Here is a 22,364-nt window from a genome sequence, read left to right as displayed (position 1 = left end):
AAGGTAAAAACTGTCAGCAGACTTTTCTGGAAATAGAATGTTGTGACTTGTAGTGGTACAGTGAGTGAGTGAATGAGTTTGGGTTTATATCTGAAATATATCACGGCATGTCAGTTTGATGTGGGGGAAAGGCCAGAGTTAATGCAGGTCTTTGATGTATGACTTTGACACAGACATGATAGTGAGAAACCCAGAAACAATCAGGGCCAGTTGGAATCCAATGCCACTACCATAGGATTCTGACACCCCAAAGGCAACTCTTGCTGCCCTGGGAAAACCGACCTCCAATCCCCAGGAACCATGTTCTAGACACAAACCTGCAGGCTGATATTCCACTTTGACTGACAATGCTGATATGTGAACAAGAGACCCTTGTTTAACAAGTAACCACAAAGATAACAACAAACCTCAAGGCAGATTCAACAAATGATGAATGAACGAGTGACTATTGTTTTTATAGCACTAACATGGCAATATAAAGGCAGGTGAACTGGTTTCAACCATTGTATGTAAGTGGAAATCGAAGCTTAGTTTTCTCATGAAGCTGAATACCTAACCACCAGGCTGCATTAAAGCCCCTCAATGGATTATGAAGTTAAAATTGATGCAATTTCAAAGATGTAGAAGAAATTCATTTATATATTCTCAATACATCACTAACAGTCACGTGTTTGCTTAACACAATCAATCCATTCTATCATTCCTAATAGTAAAATTGAAAATATCCTTGCAGTCTCACTGCCTCCTGATCTGTTTGAACACAAACAATCTTCAGTATAACCAATTAGGGGTGAAACAGTACGCGCTTACCACGGTTCGTATTGTGGTCCGTTTTGGTTTCGTATACGAGAACTTACTTCTGAGAAAATAGCGGCCATCTGGCAAAGAAATGCATAGCTTTTGACAAAATGATTCGATTTCTAAGACATTTTAGAAAAGGTTTTAAAAGGTTAATAAATGACGGTACGAAAACCGAAAATACCGAATTCTTGGACTGCATTACGTATACCGAACCGAAGGCAAAATACCGTGGTTCTACTAATACCGCTGTATACTGTTTCACCCCTATAACCAACATCATCAATGGACATGATTCACAGTTGTTGTCTGTGTGATACTCTACAAAGTAGAGTTAAGAATATTGGTGGCCACACCCCTACAGCCTGGTAGGTTGTGTATGGATGGGTGGATTGATGGATGGGTGGGTGGATGGGTTCATGGTTGGTATGGAAGGGTCTCTGGGGTGGTAGAGAGAAAGCAGAGTTTAACTCTGTTCACAACACACCAGCTACGACACAGCAGGTGACATCAAGAATTGGCGTAATTCTTTGCCCATGTAAAATATTGGCAACTGAACCCATGACAGGCATGAGCTTTACAACTGGATTGACCCCTCCCCAATGACTGACTGACTGACTGAGTTTGGTTTTTTACGCCGCTTTCAGCAATATTCCAGCAACATCACGGTGGGGGACACCAGAAATGGGCTTCACACATTGTACCCATGTGGGGATTCGAACCCGGGTCTTCGGCGTGACGAGCCAACGCTTTAACCACAAGGCTACCCCACCGCCCCCCTCCCCAATGAGTGAATGGAATTTCAACACTGTGTTACTTGTGTAGAGGTATGATAGGACGAGTACCCTTCCCAACCTATGGTCTTGCCCACAAATCAATGACGCCTGATATGTTCCACTACTGTGATGACCATCCATTAACAACACACCCTCATCTCTCCGCCAATACCACAGAAAAACTGACCACAGTTTCAATAATTCTTGATAATATGCAACACATGCACTCATCCATCACAACTGTCCCCCTTGTTCGCTGTATCTAGCAAACTTCACCCCAATGGAAAATCCTTATCACTAGTACATCCCCTGCTTGACACATCAAACTAATCACTCAGTGGGATGCAACCAACCTTCTCTAACACCTTACCTCCACCTATTCAATAAACCGTTCATCATATCGCTCAACATCAGTATGTTCAACAAGTAAGGCAATCACAATGGGCTGACTGTTCCAACCCAAAACTGCCTGACCAAAAATGTACAGCAAATATGTTCTACAAACGAACTTGTGGAAAGTCATCTTGTTGGCAGGACGGCCGATTGGTTACAAGTCGGAGGAATTCTACTTGCTCTCGGGAAGACCAAATGTCCACAGGTAGTCAGCCAGACCAAAAGATGCTCACTTCCTCGTAAGTGACCACATGACCACAGGAAGTCAACCAGGCAACAAGATGCTCACCTCGTCGTAACTGACCATCTGGCCACAGGAAGTCCACTAGGCCACAAGATGCTCACCTCATCGTAATCAACCACCTTACAGTAAGGCTATACGACCACAGGTAGTATGAGCCTTACAGGAAAGCCACCTGTTCATCATAGTTTTCATCGACATCCGGTATCTTCCACTGACACTTGCGTCCAAACTCGTACATCTCCTTGATGGTGGCCTGTACCTTGTCATCCCCATCCTCCTGTAGCTCTTTGTACTTCTGATACAGCTTCAGGGCAGTGATGGCGTCCTCCACAGAGTCGTGAGTGTACGACTGAATGTTAATCTCTGGCAATCACACAGGAACAGGCATAATCAATCAAGTGTCCATTTTATCATCAGAAATATTTAGCAAACCAAACAAAACGCAAAAAAGACACTGTCAGACTTCCAGTCTTTTCTTAGACGCATAGCAACCGGCATTGGCAGATCCAGGGGTGGTGGGGATGGGGGGTGGTTTGTTCCGAAATGACCACATTGAAGATTTTTTTGTTTGCGTTGGCGGAGCGGAGGTTCAGGGGGGTTTAGGGGGTGAAGAAAGTCCTCCTTGGGGTACGGCCACCCGCCTCCCCTCATTCTGTCTGATACGTTCAGCATGAAAAGTGAGGTGCGAGTTGTCGGCTAGAGTTACCTGCTCTTGCCCCAGAAAGCCCCCACCCCCCTTCAAAATTCCTGGATCCGCCCATGACCTGTGTCCAATTGCACAAAGCAATCATAGAGCCTAAGACTGTTTTAGGTCTGTTAGAATATGGCAGTTACGACCATTATAGCACTAAGATCGCTTTGTGCAAGTGGGCTCTGGTATGTACACAGAAGGTAAGCATTTCTTATTATGAAAATGGCATGAGATACCTTACTGTCTTGGAATATGCCAGAATATTAGGTTGCTAACATGGCATTGCGGACCAACAGAATGTTGTCTACTACCAAATGTGTCACAAAAGGACACTTGTTACTTACTGAGGTAGTACCAGGCTAGGAACTTGAGTGAGATCATCCTTTGTCTTGGGAGGTGAAACAGTTCCACTGTATCAATCACCTGGTCCTTCCGAACCTGAAACATCAAGGATGCACAGTGTCAACATCAGCCTTCTTATCCTCAACAGTGTCAATATGAAAAAAAAAGCTGAAACTATCTAAAACAGAGGATGATTTTTTTGCTTGATCAGCATACTTTCAACGACATCCTGGAAATAAACACTCTGCCTGACATCATTATGTTTAGTTTGTTTCTTTAATGCTGCACTATCATATTCCAGTTATATGGCAGTCTGTAAATAATCCAGCCTGGATAGGACAACCCAGTGATCAACAGCATGAGCATCGGTCTACGCAAACCAATTTATGCTAACATTAACATGTGTGTACTGACCAGTATATTGATGACCCTGAAGTCCTTCTTGAGTCCGTGGCCCACAAACACAACCCCAGCATCAATGAGAAAGCGCAGCTTCTGGTACGTAGACTTGAGGGTGGTGAGATGCTTGATGGAGACAGCAGCGTCGAGGTCTCCAGGCTTGATACCTGAATACTGGGTCAGGTAGTCAACCACCTGAACAGGGAAACCAACCAACGATTATTGCAGGGGTGGAAATAACCCATTGCCCGACGCCCGAGTCCAGTGGTTTTTTCTGTCAGGCAAGCAAATTTGTATATCACACTGTACCGGTGTCCAGTTGACTTTCCAATATTAATTATGTTGTTTATTTAAAAAATCAACAAGAAAACTGGCCGGTATAGTGGAAAAATTATCAGGGCAAGTGATTTTACATGTGCCACTGTACCGGAGTACACTAGCAATTTTAAAGTTATTTCCACCCCTGTATTGGGTGGACAAAGGTCTGAAAGAAAGCAGCTTATTTCACATAACTGGTGAGTGGTGATATCTTTACGCATGGATTACTTTGTGGATAGTTATTACATAAGAAAAGTAGCTGCTTTCTGTCTTCGGATATTAAAACTTTACCTTATCACAATAATTTATGTATGATATTATCATTGACACAACTTCCATATCTATAATTATAAACATTTCTTCCCAACATTGATCTCTATAGCTCACATGCATCTCACCTGTTCTGGGTTGGCAATGTAGTCATCAATGAAAGGCTCACCAAACTGTGGTCCTTGCCTGTGAAACAGGAATGTTTGGACCCAAATAACAACACCATTGCAGCAGTGACTAATGTTAATTTCATTTCATGAGTGAGTGCGGCGTGTGTCTCACTTTTACATTCTTTTTCAGAGAGATCGTCCTTGGGGTACATATGATATATGCATTTTCTGCGGCTGAAAATGTCATTTCACAGTTGTATCAATGTTTTAATAAAAATATTGTACAATAAATAAAAATCTTTCTATCTATTATACGGCCCCCACCACGTGGAGTTACCTCCCTGCTACGCATGCGCAGCCAACCAGGTAAGCACCTAGGCCTGTATCATCATTCATTCTGCTGAATAAATCAGTGAACAGAATTGCGGGGAGGTGGGCGGCCCTACCCCAAGGACAACTCTCTTCAAAGAATTGGAAACCTCTGCAGGTTTAGTTAAGTTTTACACATGCTGTAGTTTAACATGGATCTCACACATTTTCCTCTGACATGATACTCAATATTATTTCCTCATGCTGAGCAACAGCCAGGGTGACAAGTGCTAGCTTTCAATGGTCTTCCTTTGGTATAATGTGTCCTTCGACTCTCCAAGCAGATGTTCTATCCACAAAATCACATAGGCAGTCTTTGATGGAACAACTATGCAAGTGCTGACAAATCTTGAGATGCCTGCATTGGTCAGTCTGAATCAGTCTAAATTCAATAGGGGCAGTGGGGTAGCCTAGTGATTAAAGCATTCACTCGGGTTTGATTCCCCACATGGGTACAATGTGTGAAGCCCATTCCCGTGTCCCGCTGTGATATTGCTGGAATACTGCTAAAAGGGGCGTAAAACCATCCTCTCCCACTCATTTAATTCAATAACTAGTGAATATGTTACTTGCAAGCATGGCTTACAACGACCTTAGCAGTGTTCCAGCAGCAACAAAGCACAACATATCCATTTGGAAGTTCAACTCAGGCACTCAGTGAGTCAAGCCAACACTTTGTGTCACCAACATAAATGAGGATACTGTCACACCTACCCTCTTATACATGTGATCCTGGCGACAGCCATGTGGGACGGTTTGATGGTGGAGCGAGTGCCGTCACTGCGTAGCTCAGATTCTTCCTGCAGAACAAAGAATCATTTTGCTATACTTATCAATTTGAGCAAATGAATGTTGTTTTATGTCACAGACAGAATATTTCAAGCTATGTAACAGTAAAGTTTGAAACCTTAACCAGGGGTGGAAATAACATTAAAATTGCTAGTGTACTCCGGTACAGTGGCACATGTAAAATCACTTGCCCTGATAATTTTTCCACTATACCGACATTTTCTTGTGGATTTTTTAAATAAACAACATAATTAACATTGGAATATCAACTGGACACTGGTACAGTGTGATATACAAATTAGCTTGCCCGACAGAAAAAAACACTGGACTCGGGCGTCGGACAATGGGTTATTTCCACCCCTGTTAACCAGCACTCTTGCAAATTGTGACCCGTGAAGATTGGGTGGTCAGGCTCGCTGACTTGGATGACACATGTCATCGTAGCCCAATTGCGTAGATCAATGCTCATGCTGTTGATCACAGGATTGTCTGGTCCAGACTCAATTATTTACAGACCACCCCCATATAGCTGTAATATTGCTGAGTGTGGTGTAAAACTAAACTCATTCACTCACTCACTTGCAAACTGTTGACATTCAGCAAAGCTAATAATAGTCCATAAAACCATAAAATAGCACAGAACAGACAAAAGATGAAAAAAGATGATGAGGGCCCTCTTTGGTCTAGCAGACTAAATGTTTTGGACACACACAGATGATGTCTGAAACTATTTGGGTCAAGTGGGGTCCAGTGATTGACAAACCAGTGATTGACATTATGAGCACTGATCTATGCAATCAACCAAGGCAAGGAGTCTGATCACAAGATCTATTTAGAAGATACTTACAACAAGCATGGGCTGCTGGTAATGTATACATATTCTTACCCAGCATCCCAACAGCAGCATGAGTAAAGGGAAGAGAATCTGGCATGGAAATAATCAATAATTTTCTTACCTCCTTGAGTGAAACAAACTCAGCATCGAGACCGACGATTTCCTTGGACTTTGGCAGATCTTCTAGCAGCAGAGGTGTGAATGTCATCTTCCGTCTCTTTGGATTCATCAAGGACAGGTCGTTGAAGATACAATCGGATCCAACCTGACTTGTTACTGAAACATCAGCACCAGATATATGACTGAATCACTAACATTTCTATAGGTCCACGACATATACTTTCTTGTGCACACTATGCACAACAAATTTTAAGCAGTCAAAAATGTTATTGCTTTTGGTTCAGGAAAAGGGCGTTTGAGAAGAAACAACATGAGCTAGTATTAATGTACATTTTGGCAGAAGACGGTCACACATAATTTACAGCATTAACAGTCTCCATCAGTCTCAGAGGATGTACTTATGCAGTATATCATTTGGTATCTTAGCCACAGCTCTTGTGTACCTATGTGCATATTTGTTGTGTGCTTTCATCACAGAATGAAGTTACATGGCTAGAGTGAGTGAGTGAGTTTAGTTTTACATGAGCATCAATCTGCTGGCGGTCTGTAAATTGGGGATCAGACAATCAGTGTCAACAACCAATCTGCGCAATTGGGAACCATTGACATGTGTCAACCAAGCCAGCGAGCCTGACCACCCGATCCCATTAGTCGCCCCTTACGACAAGCATGGGTTACTGAAGATTCTTTCTAACCCGGACCGTCATGGGTCTTACATGGCTAGAATATTGCTCGATTTTGCAAATCATTGTCATATTCACACACAGATCCTGCCTCCAAACTGTTGGCCAATACTTGTGTGAATGCTGAATTATTTAAGAAAACTCATTATTAATATTACTCAAATGTTTGAGTGCTAAGCAGGTAAAAACAACGGGTTGCTCACCTGTGAGATCATGGTACCGGGTGAGATTTCTCTTGACGAAGTAGATGGCACAAGGCACCTTCCAGTCGAGGTTAAAGTGAATAGCCTCATACTGACAACATGAAGATGGTGATTAACACAAGCATGAGGACTAGTGCTGGACTGACTGATCAAATAATCGGCCAATCGATCGATCTCATTTGCGTCAACGAATATCGGAGACTCGGGCTCAGGACACTAATCGATATTCATGAAAAAATTAAACATCCAATTTAATTTTAGAAAAGATCCAGTTTCCTGACTCATGAAACAGCAATGTAAAGAACATACTCGTGTGTGAGTCAACAATAAGTCTCTTTTAATAAATAAGGGTAGCCTAGTGGTTAAGGCATTCGTTCGTCACGTCGAAGACCTGGGTTCGAATCCCCACATGGGTACAATGTGTGAAGCCCATTTCTGGTGTCCCCCGCGTGATATTGCTGGTATATTGCTAAAAGAGGCATAAAACTGAATTCACTCACTTTAATAAATACTAAGGCTAGAAATACCCAGAGTACCTTCTTAACAAATCATATTTAGTATAACTGTGGGACAAAGCACTGATTGATATGGCTGTGTATTGGCAAATAAAGCGTATGGCAATATATTATTTAACAGTCAGAGACACTGACCGTACTGGCAGTTCCTATTTCCCACACACTACGGCTCTAGAAATACATGATATGGTTCTTATAACATCAGTCTCAGAAAGGGATTCTTTCATTTACATACAATTGCCATGATTGTTACAAGGACAACCAATCAACCAAGTTTTTACATACAATTGCCATGATTGTTACAAGGACAACCAATCAACCAAGGTCTGGGGGCCTCCCGTGACTTAGCCAGGAAATATGCTGCCAATCCATTTAGTCGACTTACTACAATTAGTCGCCTCTTACAACCAGTAGAGCTTTCTGTGGAACCTTTCTAAAGTACTATACTAGTGCTCCCAACCCTCCTCACCTTCTCAATGGGTGTGATGGAGAAGTCATTGAAGAGGTACCACTGTGTGCACGTGACCTTCTCCTTGCGCTGGTGGAACTCCTCGCCCACCAAGATGTGACTGACCAGGTTGCCCCCCGTCTTGTCGTGAACGTGAGTCACAGTGGCGTATAGCTCGTAGTGCTTCACCTTCTCATCCTCGATCTTTGGCAGCGGTTCCTGCAAATATGAAACGCCTTGTTAAAAATCTGCCTCTATTCACCCAGCTGTGAATGTGTACCCAGTAGCAAGAGGTGTGACTGCTAACTTTTTAGTGTCTCACAGGCAGCTTGGGTTGAATACTCCCCAGGGAGTTGAGATAGTGATTATGTTGACTACTGTATTATTATTGAAGTCCTAATCACACTAACCTCATCCGACACCTCTGTTATCCTGACTGTTCCATCATCATTCAGTCCCATCCTGAGCCCCAGGGGGAGCCACTTGGGGGACGTCTCCTCATCCTCCACTTGTTCCAGCAACTCATCCAGGATGCTACTGCAAAGGGGAAAGGGAAGGGGGAGACATTGTTACTGACAGCATATGTGGTTTCTATAGAAACCCAGCATTTCAAATATAATACCACCCTTTCAGGTGAGGTGAGGTGAAATTGGATTTAAGGTTGTGCTTGAGAATATTTCGCTCATATGACGACGTGCATGCGTGTGTGTGTGTATGTGTGGGTGCTTGTACTAGCCCAGACTGAAGCTGGTTTTATAGTGCTAGCCCACTGAGATACCATGCCGCAGTGAAGCATGAATATCCCACTCAGACACATTATACTGACTCCGAGCCGACCAGTCCTTGTTGTACCCATTAATGCCGAGCACCAGGCAGGGACCAACAAGTACCATATTTTAACGTCTTTTGGTATGACGCGATCGGGGATCGAACCCGCAACCTTCCGCTCTCCGGGCGGACGCTCTAACCACTACATCACGGAGGCGGTCTGTAACCTTTCAGCAAATTCCGATATCAACTAAAATGAAGTAACAAATTTGGTGAATAAGAATTTGAAATTGGCCATAAAACATGACTAGACATGACAAATAATACCTCCTGTTCCGCTGGGCACTTACTGCCGATTGCATTGTTGCCACAACTGAACTCTGCACACGCTTCCTCCCAATCAACCCGTAATTAAGTTAACACATAGCCAGGAAACATAATGGTTCACTTACTCATGCTCAGGGTCGTGCTTGAACTTGCAGTCCTTGCGTTTACAGGCGCTGCCATAGCGACAGTTTTTGGCCATCCGACGAGAGGAGGTTGCAGGATGGACCTGGTTCTCTTCATCTTCCGCTCGTACAATCTGCAAAACAAATTGATATATGAACAAAAACTGGTGACAATGAAACTGGTTTGCAACCCATTGTGATATCACTTATTACCATGACATCAGAAACAATTCTGCCACTGCAGCACATTATCTGAATGTTTAATATATAAGATACTGCTTATTACAGTAAGCAAAAAAGGGTGACTTGTGATGATGAATAGAATTTCCCTGAGGTGTTTGCAAGCATACACAAAAAGTTGATTATGTTGGCGTTTCTTTCTGACTTAAATGTCAACAATGAATAATGTAATTTTCTGAGTAACTTCAATTGGGAGATACAAGTGTTCCACTGTGTTCGCAAAGAAGAAGAAGACAAGCAAATAAGCATGAGTCAGGATAAGGGAAAATAACAATTATTGCCAAATTCAAGGCCTTTACAAAGTATTTTATACAATTTTTAGGTCTTAATAAAGTGGATGGAATTGAAGGATTTTTCAATGCCACAAGACTGGACTGCCTGTAGGTCTTGGACAAGCATGAGCATGGGGGTCACTTGGCGGGTATCATCTTACCTCATGCTGGATCCTCCAGAAGTTGAGGTCCTTCTCATTCTCCAGCTGGCAGTTGAGGGCCAAGACATCTGGCAGGTTCTTGAGAGCTCGACGCTGGGTCTGTAGCAAGATGGCAAACATGACTGTGAGTGACATTTCCGGCACATATCCTATAGGTGGACCACCATCAACACAGTGAGTGAGTGAGTGAGTGAGTGAGTGAGTGAGAGTGAGTGAGTAAGTCGCCACTTTTAGCAACATTCCAGCAATATAATGGCAGGGGACCCCAGAAATAGGCTTCACACATTGTACCCATGTGGGGAATCGGACTTGGATATTCGGCAAGACAAGCCAATGCTTTAACCACTAGGCTATCCCTTTCTTTCCCATGCATCTAGACACTACGAGGGGTGGTGGCATAGCCTTATGGTTATAGTGTCCGTTCATCATGCTGAAGACCCGAGTTCGTCTTCCCACATGGGTACAATGTGTGAACCCATTTCTGGTGTCCCCCGCCATGATATTGATAAGTGGCGTAAAACTATACTCAATCACTAGACCCTATGACTTAGACATGTATGACACTGTGATGTGTTGTATCGTCTAGTTGTACGTACATGTTGCTGGTAACGGCCACACTCGTTACACCAGGCCTGCATTGTGCCTTCTCCCATCAGGCTGTGCTGTATCACCTCCGAAAACTTGTACTTCCTGGGACCTTGACCTAGGGCACAACATTATTATAACATATTGCCTTCTTTTGTTTCTACCTAAGGGGATGAAACGCTGGGCGTGAAAAAACAAGGTTTTATGCGACTCACATCCCTTTCATTGGCAGGTATTCCTCTGAACTGAGGTTGTTTCCACAAGTTTACACACAATGCGGCATGAATCAAAGGGATGCTGTAGAGTAAACTAATTAGGGCTAATTGAGTTGAAGGTGTCACTTGTTTGGTATTTAATTAGGATTAATTAAGAAGGAATTAATTAGGAAGTACTCACTGTTACGAGTAAGTGAGTGAGTTAAGATTTTAAGTCACATCGGCAATATTTCAGCCATATCGTGACTACAAAGAAGTTATAATTTTACTGTTACGAATAAACACTACTGATAATGGATTATAGTTTCGAATAAAAAAATACTGAGAAGCGTTTTGTTTTCTATCATAGTGATATGTGAAGATATGCCCTGGTCGGATGTCTCGAAGTTTGGATAACTCGATATTTTTTCTTGGTCCAATGAATATCGAAACAACGGTGCCCGACTGTATATCATGTTTTAGAACATCACATACCTGGTATGTTATAATGTAGAGTAACACGGTATGTTACCATGGATACAGAGTGGCATATTACATACCTGGTATATTACAGTCTGGGTAGGAGAGGTTGATGAGGGTGAGATCGTTGTCGCGGCTTGTCTCCTGACTACATCGACACTTCAAGGACAAGTTGGTCTTGATCCCAAACAGCTCCGTCACCTTAGAAACTTCCTCTTTCCTACCAACACATTAAAGTAAGTGAGTGAGTGAGTTGAATTTAACGCCCCTTCAACAGTATTCCAGTTACGTCACGTGGTATGGCAGCTTGATGTGGGAAGAAAGCGACATGATGTGGCTTACAAATGTTCACCACTTTGTGCGAAATAGTTTCCAAATTTTGCAAGCCGGTCGGGCTAGTTATGCCTGAAAGTTAGTTGCTAGACCACAAAATAATTCACTAGCCTAAAATTTGAATGTAGACATGGGTTTCATCATTAAGCTGCTAATATGATGAACATTTTTATCAGGCCATAATCTTGCATGATTTAAACGTGTATTTTAACTTAAGTTGGTAAGAGAGATATATTTACAAAATGATCCCATGAAAATTCACTAGCCAGTTGGGCTAGTGACTGTGGAGATTTACTGGCCCGACTGGATTTTTACCAGCCACGTGCTAGTCCGTTTGATTTCATTTGAGACCGATGAATTGCTCACTTAATCAAAATCTAATAAATGCAACATGGTCAAACTTTGCACAGTCACATGAAATCGACTTACCAACTCTGAACAGCCAGGTGTGAGAGTTGCACCTGTGAAATTGAAATTTCACTACACACACTTGTTGATTACCTGGCTGTTCTACCAGCAAGTGGTCCTCCCTCGTAAGAAATAGCGAAAAGTGACAACAAAATAATGATCGTTTGTTAAACAACTTTTTTATTCAGGTGTCCAAAATTATGAGACAAATCATCAGAGTTGGTCTGTCGATTTCATGTGACTGTGCAAAACTTGGTTTTGTTGCAATTATTATGTGTTAGTGAGCAATTCATCGGTCTCAAATGAAATTAAACGGACTGTAGTGAGTGAGTGAGTTAATTTAGTTTTACGCTGCACTCAGCAATATTCCAGCTATATGGCAGCAGTCTGTAAATAATCGAGTCTGGACCAGACAATCCAGTGATCAACAGCATGAGCATCGATCTGCGCAATTGGGAACCGATGACATGTGTCAACCAAGTCAGCGAGCCTGACCACCCGAAATATATTGTAGTGATGGAGAAAGAAAGTGATGTTTGTGCTGCATTACCATGTTTTTATGATCCAAATGAATATGTAGCACATTATGTTTGGAAAACACCAATACGTTGCATTTTGAAAAAAATCATGCAGATTTTCATCAAATTGGCCAATAGGCTTACATAAGTGAAAAGTCGAACAGATATTATAAATTTCAGAATTTAGCAATGATTCTTGTGATAAAACTGCGAAATTATTACCTAACAGTTTCCATTAAATCATATGTCTGCTACCAGGTGTGGCCACAACCACATCCTTCACAATAATTCTTTAGAAGTTGGTATGATGAAGAGGAACAAGTTACATAGATTGAAAATGTCTTCATTGCACTGAATGCGATGTTCCGGTGATGATGCTAACACCGTTATCAAGCAAATGATACTAACAGTGTTAGCATCTCCACCGAAACATCCCCTCCACTGCAATAAAGAAGCTGTCAACCCAAATAACTTGTTCCCCGACTTCAGTGTTGTCAAACATGTGCAGGACAAGTATGATACATGGACTGAAAATAAGGACAATGGCCAGAAAATCACAGTACAGATACAAAGAATGCATGCAATAGATTGTGGTACATATCTGAAAGCACAAATCATTAAAATAAAATAATATGGAATAAACTGCTATTATTCAAGTCAATACCCATCACCAAAAAGGCGAATACGTTTCCCCACGAAACGTGAATTTGTTGATCTAAAAGTGATTATAATGTACCAAAAGGCGAAAATGAAAAATATTATAACCAATGGTGAGAATACAAACATACTGTAAGTACACTATATGGAAAATATTGATTCTTACCGAATTTTAGAAATGTTAACTAAATGTACCAAGTTGTGAAAATGAGTGAAAGTATTGTAGCAATGGGAGAGAATAAGTGAATGAGACAGGCAGGTAGAATACATATGGCAGATGTTAGTACATACAAATTTACAACTTATGCAAACACACCCAGTACAGTAATGAAAGCAACAGTTTTTTCACAGTTTAATCAGAGAGTTCAATAAGATGACTTTCATATCTTAGGGACCGTTCATAATTTATGGCTGGGGTGGGGGTGGGGGTGGTCGGGTGGATAGGGATTGTGTGTTGATGATTTTGAGGGGGATCACCCATTTTGTTATGGGGAGGTAGAGGGGATATCAATTTTGTACACATGCTTTAGGGGGAGGGAGTTATTGATGTTGTACATGACTTGCAGGGGGGTCACTTACTTTGTACATAATATTTTTATTTAGGTTTTTGGTTTTTTATTTATTTTTATTTTATTTTATTGGGGGGGTATGGGGGGTAGGGGGGCATTTACAATGTACATGCTTCTCCAGAAAAATCATTATTTTCCATGGCGGGATAGAATTAGTCTTCAGCTACTCATCCTTGTAATAAGAGGTGACTGATGGGATAGGATGGTCAGGCTTGCTGACTTGGTTGATACATGTAATCGCATCCCAATTGCGTAGATCAGTGATCATGCTGTGGATCACTGGATTGTCTAGTACAGACTCAATTATTTACAGACCGCCGCCATATGGAATTTTGCTGAGAGCGGCGTTAAACAACAACCAATCAATCAATCATGTTGATGGGGACCAGTTCTAACCTGGAATCCCAATGCAAGTAATGATTGCACTGAGCTACACACAAAGAGCAAGTGCTACACAACGACATAGGTGATATCCCAGATATGACAGTGATGTTAGTGAAGAATATGACATGGTTCAAGCCTACCAACTTTCCCACTGTGCAGAAAAACGCAGAAAAGCCCACATTAATTGTGGAAATAGCAACATAAACAAAATACCTCGCTACTGAAACAGTAAAAATGGCAACGAAAGACTATGAAACTGCAACATTTTGTATCAACGAACTTTGACCTCTACTGCGCATGCGCATTACGATCCGCGATTCTTTCAAATTTTCCGAGCAATCTTGAATCGCCTCGCGTAGAAGAAGTATTGAAATTGTCAAAATAATTGCTGTCAATCATTTCATACGACTTGAAAGTAAACTAAACAAGTGTGCACACAAGTATGATGATGATAAATGCCAAATAACACAACAGAAATACTATAAAAAGGAAATGTAACTTTTGTCCAAGCTGGAAAATGTCAACATGCGGTCCAGACATCCTCTTCCATGTGCGCATGCGCAAAATTGAAGTTGCAGGCTCTTCGAGTTTTTTATCCCGTTTTAGCGATTTAAATTTGCCCTTTTTACTGTTTCAGTAGCGAGGTATCATGTTTATGTTGCTATTTCCACGATTAATGTGGGCTTTTCTGCTCTTTTCTGCACAGTGGGAAAGTGTTCTTTGGTAGGCGTGTGGTTAATGACAGGATAGTTAGAGGGCATGAAAGCATGCCAAAGGAGGCGACTCTGCAACAGCCAACTGCTGAATCGACTGACATTGTCCCTGTGCATTAAAGGCAAGAAAAGATGAAACGATGAGGATGCAAATGACATGGTGACACATCCACAACACCAGCAACGACTGACGACGTAATCAGCCTGTGATGACAGCAACAACATTGATGATAGAGGTGCAAGCCACACTGATTATCGTGAATTACCACTGATGCCCCTGATCTGTCAGTGATGATAAATCGATACTTACATCTTGTTATATTATACGAACACCCTGAGCAATCTTGCATTGACACCCTGAGCGATGTTACACTGACACCCTGAGCAATGTTACACCAACACCCTGAGAAATGTTGTTACTGTTACAACACCAACACCCTGAGAAATGTTACACCAACACCCTGAGAAATGTTACACTGACACCCTGAGCAATGTTACACGGACACCCTGAGCAATGTTACACCAACACCCTGAGAAATGTTACACCAACACCCTGAGAAATGTTACACCAACACCCTGAGAAATGTTACACTGACACCCTGAGCAATGTTACACCGACACCCTGAGCAATGTTACATTGACACCCTGAGCAATGTTACACCAACACCCTGAGCAATGTTACACTGACACACTGTGCAATGTTACACTGACACCCTGAGCAATGTTACATTGACACCCTGAGAAATGTTACACCAACACCCTGAGAAATGTTACACCAACACCCTGAGCAATGTTACACTGACACCCTGAGCAATGTTACACTGACACACTGTGCAATGTTACACTGACACACTGAACAATGTTATACCTTCACCTGCTACAGATGTTACACCTTCACCTGCTACCGACGTTACACCTTCACCCACTACAGATGTTACACCTTCCCCTGATACAGATGTTACACCTTCACCTGTTTGAGACGTTACACCTTCACCCGCTACAGACGTTACACCTTCACCAGTTTGAGACGTTACACCTTCACTCGCTACAGGCGTTACACCTTCACCTGCTACAGACATTATACCTTCACCGGTTAGAGACGTTACACCTTCACCTGTTTTAGACGTTACACCTTCACCCGCTACAGATGTTACACCTTCACCTGCTACAGACATTACACCTTCACCTGCTAGACATTACACCTGCATCTGCTACAGATATTACACCTTCACCTGCTACAGACGTTACACCTTCACCTGCTACAGACATTACACCTTCACCTGCTACAGACATTACACCTTCACCTGCTAGACGTTACACCTGCACCTGCTACAGATGTTACACCTGCACCCGCTACAGACATTAGTGAGCACATGACAGAACTAGTTACCTGGCTGGCTCTTCTGAGACGTCCTCAGAAGCCTTCACGCTGAGCAACACAAGATAATGGGAAACAAGGATGAATAAAAAGCAAAAGATTTGTGATGCAATAGAAACAAGTCATCTGCGAGTCTTCAGTTATTTTCGAAAAGTGTTTTTTTCAATACTTGACTGCACTAAATAGATACCTGCTTCAAGTTTGCTCAGTCTACACACTCCACCTATGGCTCATTCCACAGGAAACTTGGCCAGCCAAATATTGACACCACTTCTATTATTTTCTAATATGCTTATTTAATGCAGATAATCCTACTTTTTCAATCACAGAAGGGTCAAAATGGTAAAGAGTAAAGTGCAGGTCTTGATGACAATTTTGTAGGTGACTTGTCCCTATCGCTATGATTTGTTCATGATTACAATGAATTGAAAACATTCATTAATACTTCTAGGACAAACATGGCAAGCTCAGGCTTTGCTGAAACGAGCACAGTGTATTAATGAAACACATCAACTGCTGCTCATGTACTGTTAAAAACAACAACTCTAATAATGCAAAAAACATCCACAGCAGGACAGTGACATGAGCAATGGACAAGCTGCTGTGAGATGAGGATGACATGGTAGGTGAATGCCTTATGAACTGTTACCATGACTACAGTATATACTGAAGGAAACAAATAAGGGAACACCACTTTGCAACAGTGCAATACTTGCGATTAAACCTGGAAAAAAATGAAAGGACACTTGAACTTTCATGTTCCCTTATTAATCTCCCTCAGTATATTATGAGCTGATTTTTAACATATTCTATGTAAAATGAAAGGATGTAATAAACACGGTACTTATTGTTTCCCTGCCTGATGCTTGACTTTTGAGGATAAAACAAGGACTGGTTGACTCAAGAGTCAGAATAGTTTTGATCGCCTAGTGAGAAACAACCTACTTGTCTTCCCCGTGACTATCTCCTGCCTCTGCCTCATCCTTCGATTCCTCTTTCTTCTTCCCTTTCTTCTTCTTCTTCTTGGACTTGCTGGGAGTTTGCTCCTTCTTCTCCGTGGCAGCCGACTCCGTGGAGGTATCGGCATTGGCAGGTGTGCCTGACTTGGAGTCTGACTCCAGCTTGATGGCAGTTTCCTGTGTACATGAGGAGGCAGTGAGTGGGGGTCAACTCCTGGACAGGTCAGTTAGATGCATCAGGTTTTCAACCCTGCAGTGTTGCATCTAGGATTCGCATTGACATGACCTACGACTTTATGATGGGCCACACAAAGTAATCACAATGTTAACATTTCAAATATTAATGTACACTTGTCTTTCATGAACAAAGGCTTGGCACTGATGGAGTGGACATTAAAACATTTGACCACCCCACTATCCCCTGAAAATGCAGACTTGGTACTGACCGAGTGGACCTGCTGCAGCACGAATCTCTGCCAGCTCTGGATCAGTCTCGGAAGATTCACCTTCCCAGCAGCCTCCTCTGCCTCGCTCAGACAGAGACCTAGAGCTGAAGCTTCTGGTATGGTGCGGAATGCTCGCAGGAAGTTACTTGCCTGTAAGAGAGAGAGTAAATATTCGTGTCACTGCATCCCTCACTGGACAAGGAGATGGTCCTTACCTGAAGACAAGGAGATGGCTCTTACCTGAGGACAAGGAGATACCTGAGGACAAGGAGATGGTTCTTACCTGAGGACAAGGAGATGGCTCTTACCTGAGGACAAGGAGATGGTTCTTACCTGAGGACAAGGAGATGGTTCTTACCTGAGGACAAGGAGATGGTTCTCACCTGAGGACAAGGAGATGGCTCTTACCTGAGGACAAGGAGATGGCTCTTACCTGAGGACAAGGAGATGGTTCTTACCTGAGGACAAGGAGATGGCTCTTACCTGGGGACAAGGAGATGGTTCTTACCTGAGGACAAGGAGATGGCTCTTACCTGAGGACAAGTAGATGATTCTCACCTGACAAGTCTGACCCTTCTGTGTGTCCAGCATATGGAAGAGGAAGCCAAGCTCACAGGACAGACAGAACTCTCTGTGGCAGAGATGACTGAGGAGATGACATCGAAGGGGCTCAAGGAAGTAAAGCACCTGCAGGTGAAGTGAATGAGTGAGTCAGTTGGGCTGTACAGTATCCCTGTTATACGCTAATACTGTTATCAAACGATACACATTTAATAGGGCTGTTACAGCAATATTCCACCTCTATGACATCTAGACCAGGCAGTCCAGTGATTGACATCATGAGCATCAATCAACGCAATTGGAATACCATGACATGTGTCAACCAAGTCAGCAAGCCTGGCAACCAAACCCTGCTAGTCGTCTCTTACAACAAGCATAGTTTGCCGAGGTCAATTCTAAAACGAATTAACATTGCCACATGCAATAAGTTATGCATTTCGATTTCAAAAGTGAACAATCCAGTTCTACTGCTTTGCCTTACATCAGTATTCCACAGTGCAAACATTGTGTAGTATCTTGAGGCGTATTAGTACAAACAACCCAACAAAAGTACAAGAATTAGTACTTTCCTTAAAAAGTGTAATCCCAAATATAACATATGTTACATTTGATCACTTTCTAAATGGCATTGTGTTATCATAGCTTTCAGACGTGGGAACCGTGCAAAAAGTACATAAAGTCCATTTTGTGGAAGTCGTGGTGGCTAAACAGGTTGGGTGGCTGACTTTGTGTGCTGGTAATTAGGTGCCTGACTCTGAGGGTGTGGGTTCAAATCCTGGATGGGACTAAACCCATCAAAAGTACAAGAATGTAATTTTTTGAGTAAAATTGATATTTTATACTTATCCTGACTCATGCTCTTTGTTTGTCTTCTTCTTCTGCTTAACATAGTGGAACACTTGTATCTCCTTAATTGAAGCCCTTCAATGTAAAATCACTAATTGGTACTCACCACGAAGTTGCCTCCCTTTGCCCTTTTAAGCGGAACAGGTGTCGCCACACCCTCTGGCCTCATGCTTCACTCTCTCCTGATTTTATGAGCCCAACACTTGAATTTACAGGGAAATCCAAAGTGTTATGTGGGAGGATGGGAGGGTTAATTCCATGAGTCAGGATAAGTATAAAATATCAATTTTACTCAAAAAATTACATATTTTCCCTTATCCTGACTCATGCTCTTTTGTTTGTAGAACTTACCGGAAACGGAGGTGGGCAAAACAGAATACTTTGGATTTATAGAATTAGTGATTTATATAGATTTAACTGTAATAACTCTACGGGAACTTCATAAAGGCATAGACTTAGGATAATTCCTCTATTATAAGCCATAGGTTATAATGCCATACTGGGGTATTTACATTATGATATACTGAGATATTATAAACAACAATATCAAAGCCACTCTGGATAGAGAAGCTATACCACTGAACATATATACATACTGCTAGAACTCCGTGAGTTATAAGCTAGATAATGCATGTAACAATTATGCATATTAATCTCGTAAGACTACGCGTTAACGCTACTGCAGGGACTGTCAACTGCTGTGCGAGGACCAAGGGACCTAAATGGTGAATGCCTGAGACGCCCTCGGTGGTGATATCTCTCAGGTAGTGATTAGCAAACACCATGTTAGATTTCCAAAAGCATCCTTCCATAATTGTATTCAAAGAACAGTTACCGTAAGGCGAGAGTGGAAGCTAACGCCTGATTTCATGGGGATTTGATGCTGTTGGAGGGTCCAGTCCTGCTGCCTTGTAGGCTGGCATGACAGTTCTTATCCATATAGATATGGTGGTACGAGAGACTTCTGTCTGAGTTGTTGCCGACAAGGGAATGAATAATCGCTTTGAGAAATCTTCACTTGTTTTGGAACGTCAGTAAATAGATTTTGAGAGCTCTGACTGGGCATAGAGATAAGTCCAGTGTATCTTGAGATCCGAGAATGGAGGATAATGCAGGGATATGAAATAACCTGTCTGGTTGACCTGGTAGTTGATTTTTGGCTGATGAAATCCCATCTTAATCCCAGGTGTGCTGTGTTTTGATTGTCATCAAACTGTATCCTCTCATAATCTAGTGCGTGAATTTCCGACATCCTGGCTGCTGTGGCTAGAGATAACAGGAAAAGCGCTTTTCTGTGAGAGAAGCTCAAAGTTTGTCGATTCCAGCGGTTCATAAGCCTCACTTGTGAGGTGTTGCAACACTATATTCAGATCCCAAGCTGGGCGTGGAACTTCCGCTTTTGGTCCTCCAATCGAAAGCCCGTGAGTAAGGCCAGTAACTCTGGAGTTCTTGTTAATCTAACACCCGCTCTCATGGTAATGACAGAACTAAGCGCTGCAAGATATGCTGACAATGTCGAGCCTTTTAAATGTTTGTTTTGGCCGTAAAGTAACACAAATAATCTGCCACTTGTGGATGAGTAGCATCTCTTGCTGTAAATCCCTTTATTTGCGTAGCACTTCTGAAAACTGTGCCACTTGTCAGCCGTATTGCCACGTGTAGAATACAGTAGCGGCAAGCGGACCGCTTTTGCCGCCTCTGGTAGAATACCCTCTCTTGTTTAAACACATTTTAATACAGTCCATAATGCGAAGTTGGAATACTTCTGGGCTTCCGCACCTTTTGGTGTGGATGTATTAATAGATTTGAGCTTTGGGTAGCTCTAGTGTTGGTTGACCGATTTCTTGAATTAGAATGGGAAATCCACGCTCTGGCCGCCAGTAGGGCCACCAAAGTGAGTTGGAGGCTCTGTGTTTGTCTGATTTTCTGTAACACTTGAGGTATTATTGCTGGCGGCGAAGCATGTACGCATTGAGGCCTCCCAGGATATGCTTAGAGCCGTCCGCTGCCCATGCTTGTGGGTCTGGGACTGGTGACACGAATGTCGGTAGCTGATTGTTGAAGCGTATTGCTTAATAGATCTACTAAGCGGGCCCTATTTGCTTGATTATCTGTGCAAATATTTCTGTATTGAGCATCCATTCTGTCGGTGACGGTTGATGTGGCGAGAGGCGCCTGCTAGTACATTCTTGGCTCCGGGAATGTGACATGCTCTGACATGTAGGTTTAGATCGTGGTATTAGATCGAACAGTTGAAAGCTTAAAGTCAATAGGTTCAGTGATCTTGTTGAACCTTTGTTTGTTTCACATAGAACGCCACTGTCGAGGTTGTCGGTATGAATCATTAAGTGCGCATTCTGTAGAATGTTGCTCCAATGAAGTATGGCGCTGATTACAGCTTTCATCTCTAACATGTTTATATGGAGCTTGCTTTCTTGCTGATTCCATAACCTTGATGCGTCCGCGGTTGGCGAAGATGAGCTCCCCTAACCTTGGAGCTTATCGCGTCCTACATATAGATGGGTTTTGGAATTCCTGCTCTTCTAAACAAATACCTTCGCAAACATTCGACCTCCTGGTCCACTCATATATTCTTTATTTATCCTCCAAGTTGGGAGAGTACAAGTACAAGTTGCAAAAAGGTAATATTTACACCACAGTCACATTGTTATGTGAAATAGAGTCTCTCAGAAGCTGGCTGCACTGCTTAGTGCTGTGTGACTTCTCTGCACATCAGATGAATGTACCTTACAGCCACACTAGTAAATGTTCTCTGATCCTCTGCATTAAGTCCATACTGAGGGCTACATGACAGAAGACAAACGTAACACCATCTCAAATGTCTGACAAGTTGTAGAACCATACACTGAAGTCCACAGGACCAATATTGATCAGTTCACACCACAGCTGATCTCTCACAGAGAGTAAATTATCACACTGCACGACAGCAATGGAAATCACACGGATCACTATATAACCGGCCACACTTCTCACACACAGGTACACAGCATCTTTAATGTATCTAATGCTGGAACATAACTGCACCAGGAACTTGGACGAGGTTCGGTACAGGTGGTCTTCCCGTGACAATGTCCATGCTGATGAACACACACAGGTCTCTGTGTATTCAGCAACCACTG

The 22,364-nt window shown here is 42.4% G+C and overlaps 1 protein-coding gene across 2 annotated transcripts in view; it reads right to left on the bottom strand.

Annotated features, from left to right (window-relative positions):
* Positions 1-1,862: 1,862 nt before the first annotated feature.
* LOC124264931 (PAN2-PAN3 deadenylation complex catalytic subunit Pan2-like) overlaps positions 1,863-22,364 on the bottom strand; it is a 39,086-nt gene continuing 18,584 nt past the window's right edge. Inside the window, exons 12-28 of one of the 2 annotated variants that reach the window (XM_046699711.1) lie at positions 18,376-18,504; positions 17,818-17,967; positions 17,358-17,548; positions 16,425-16,463; positions 11,533-11,672; positions 10,790-10,896; positions 10,194-10,292; positions 9,524-9,654; positions 8,714-8,840; positions 8,325-8,522; positions 7,341-7,431; positions 6,456-6,610; positions 5,425-5,510; positions 4,360-4,417; positions 3,659-3,838; positions 3,247-3,340; positions 1,863-2,574 (exon numbers count right to left, since the gene is read on the bottom strand). In XM_046699711.1, coding sequence (XP_046555667.1) covers positions 2,369-2,574; positions 3,247-3,340; positions 3,659-3,838; positions 4,360-4,417; positions 5,425-5,510; positions 6,456-6,610; positions 7,341-7,431; positions 8,325-8,522; positions 8,714-8,840; positions 9,524-9,654; positions 10,194-10,292; positions 10,790-10,896; positions 11,533-11,672; positions 16,425-16,463; positions 17,358-17,548; positions 17,818-17,967; positions 18,376-18,504 — 2,181 coding nt within the window. In that variant the 3' untranslated portion in view covers positions 1,863-2,368. The remainder of the gene's footprint in view (positions 2,575-3,246; positions 3,341-3,658; positions 3,839-4,359; positions 4,418-5,424; positions 5,511-6,455; positions 6,611-7,340; positions 7,432-8,324; positions 8,523-8,713; positions 8,841-9,523; positions 9,655-10,193; positions 10,293-10,789; positions 10,897-11,532; positions 11,673-16,424; positions 16,464-17,357; positions 17,549-17,817; positions 17,968-18,375; positions 18,505-22,364) is intronic. The other variant, XM_046699712.1, reaches the window with a different exon arrangement.

The sequence above is a fragment of the Haliotis rubra genome, unplaced genomic scaffold (assembly GCF_003918875.1).
Source record: "Haliotis rubra isolate DU_JTF1 unplaced genomic scaffold, ASM391887v1 Scf95, whole genome shotgun sequence".
Taxonomy (NCBI): Eukaryota; Metazoa; Mollusca; class Gastropoda; order Lepetellida; family Haliotidae; genus Haliotis; species Haliotis rubra.
Note: the sequence above shows the minus strand (reverse complement) of the source record. Positions and strands in the feature narration are given on the sequence as shown.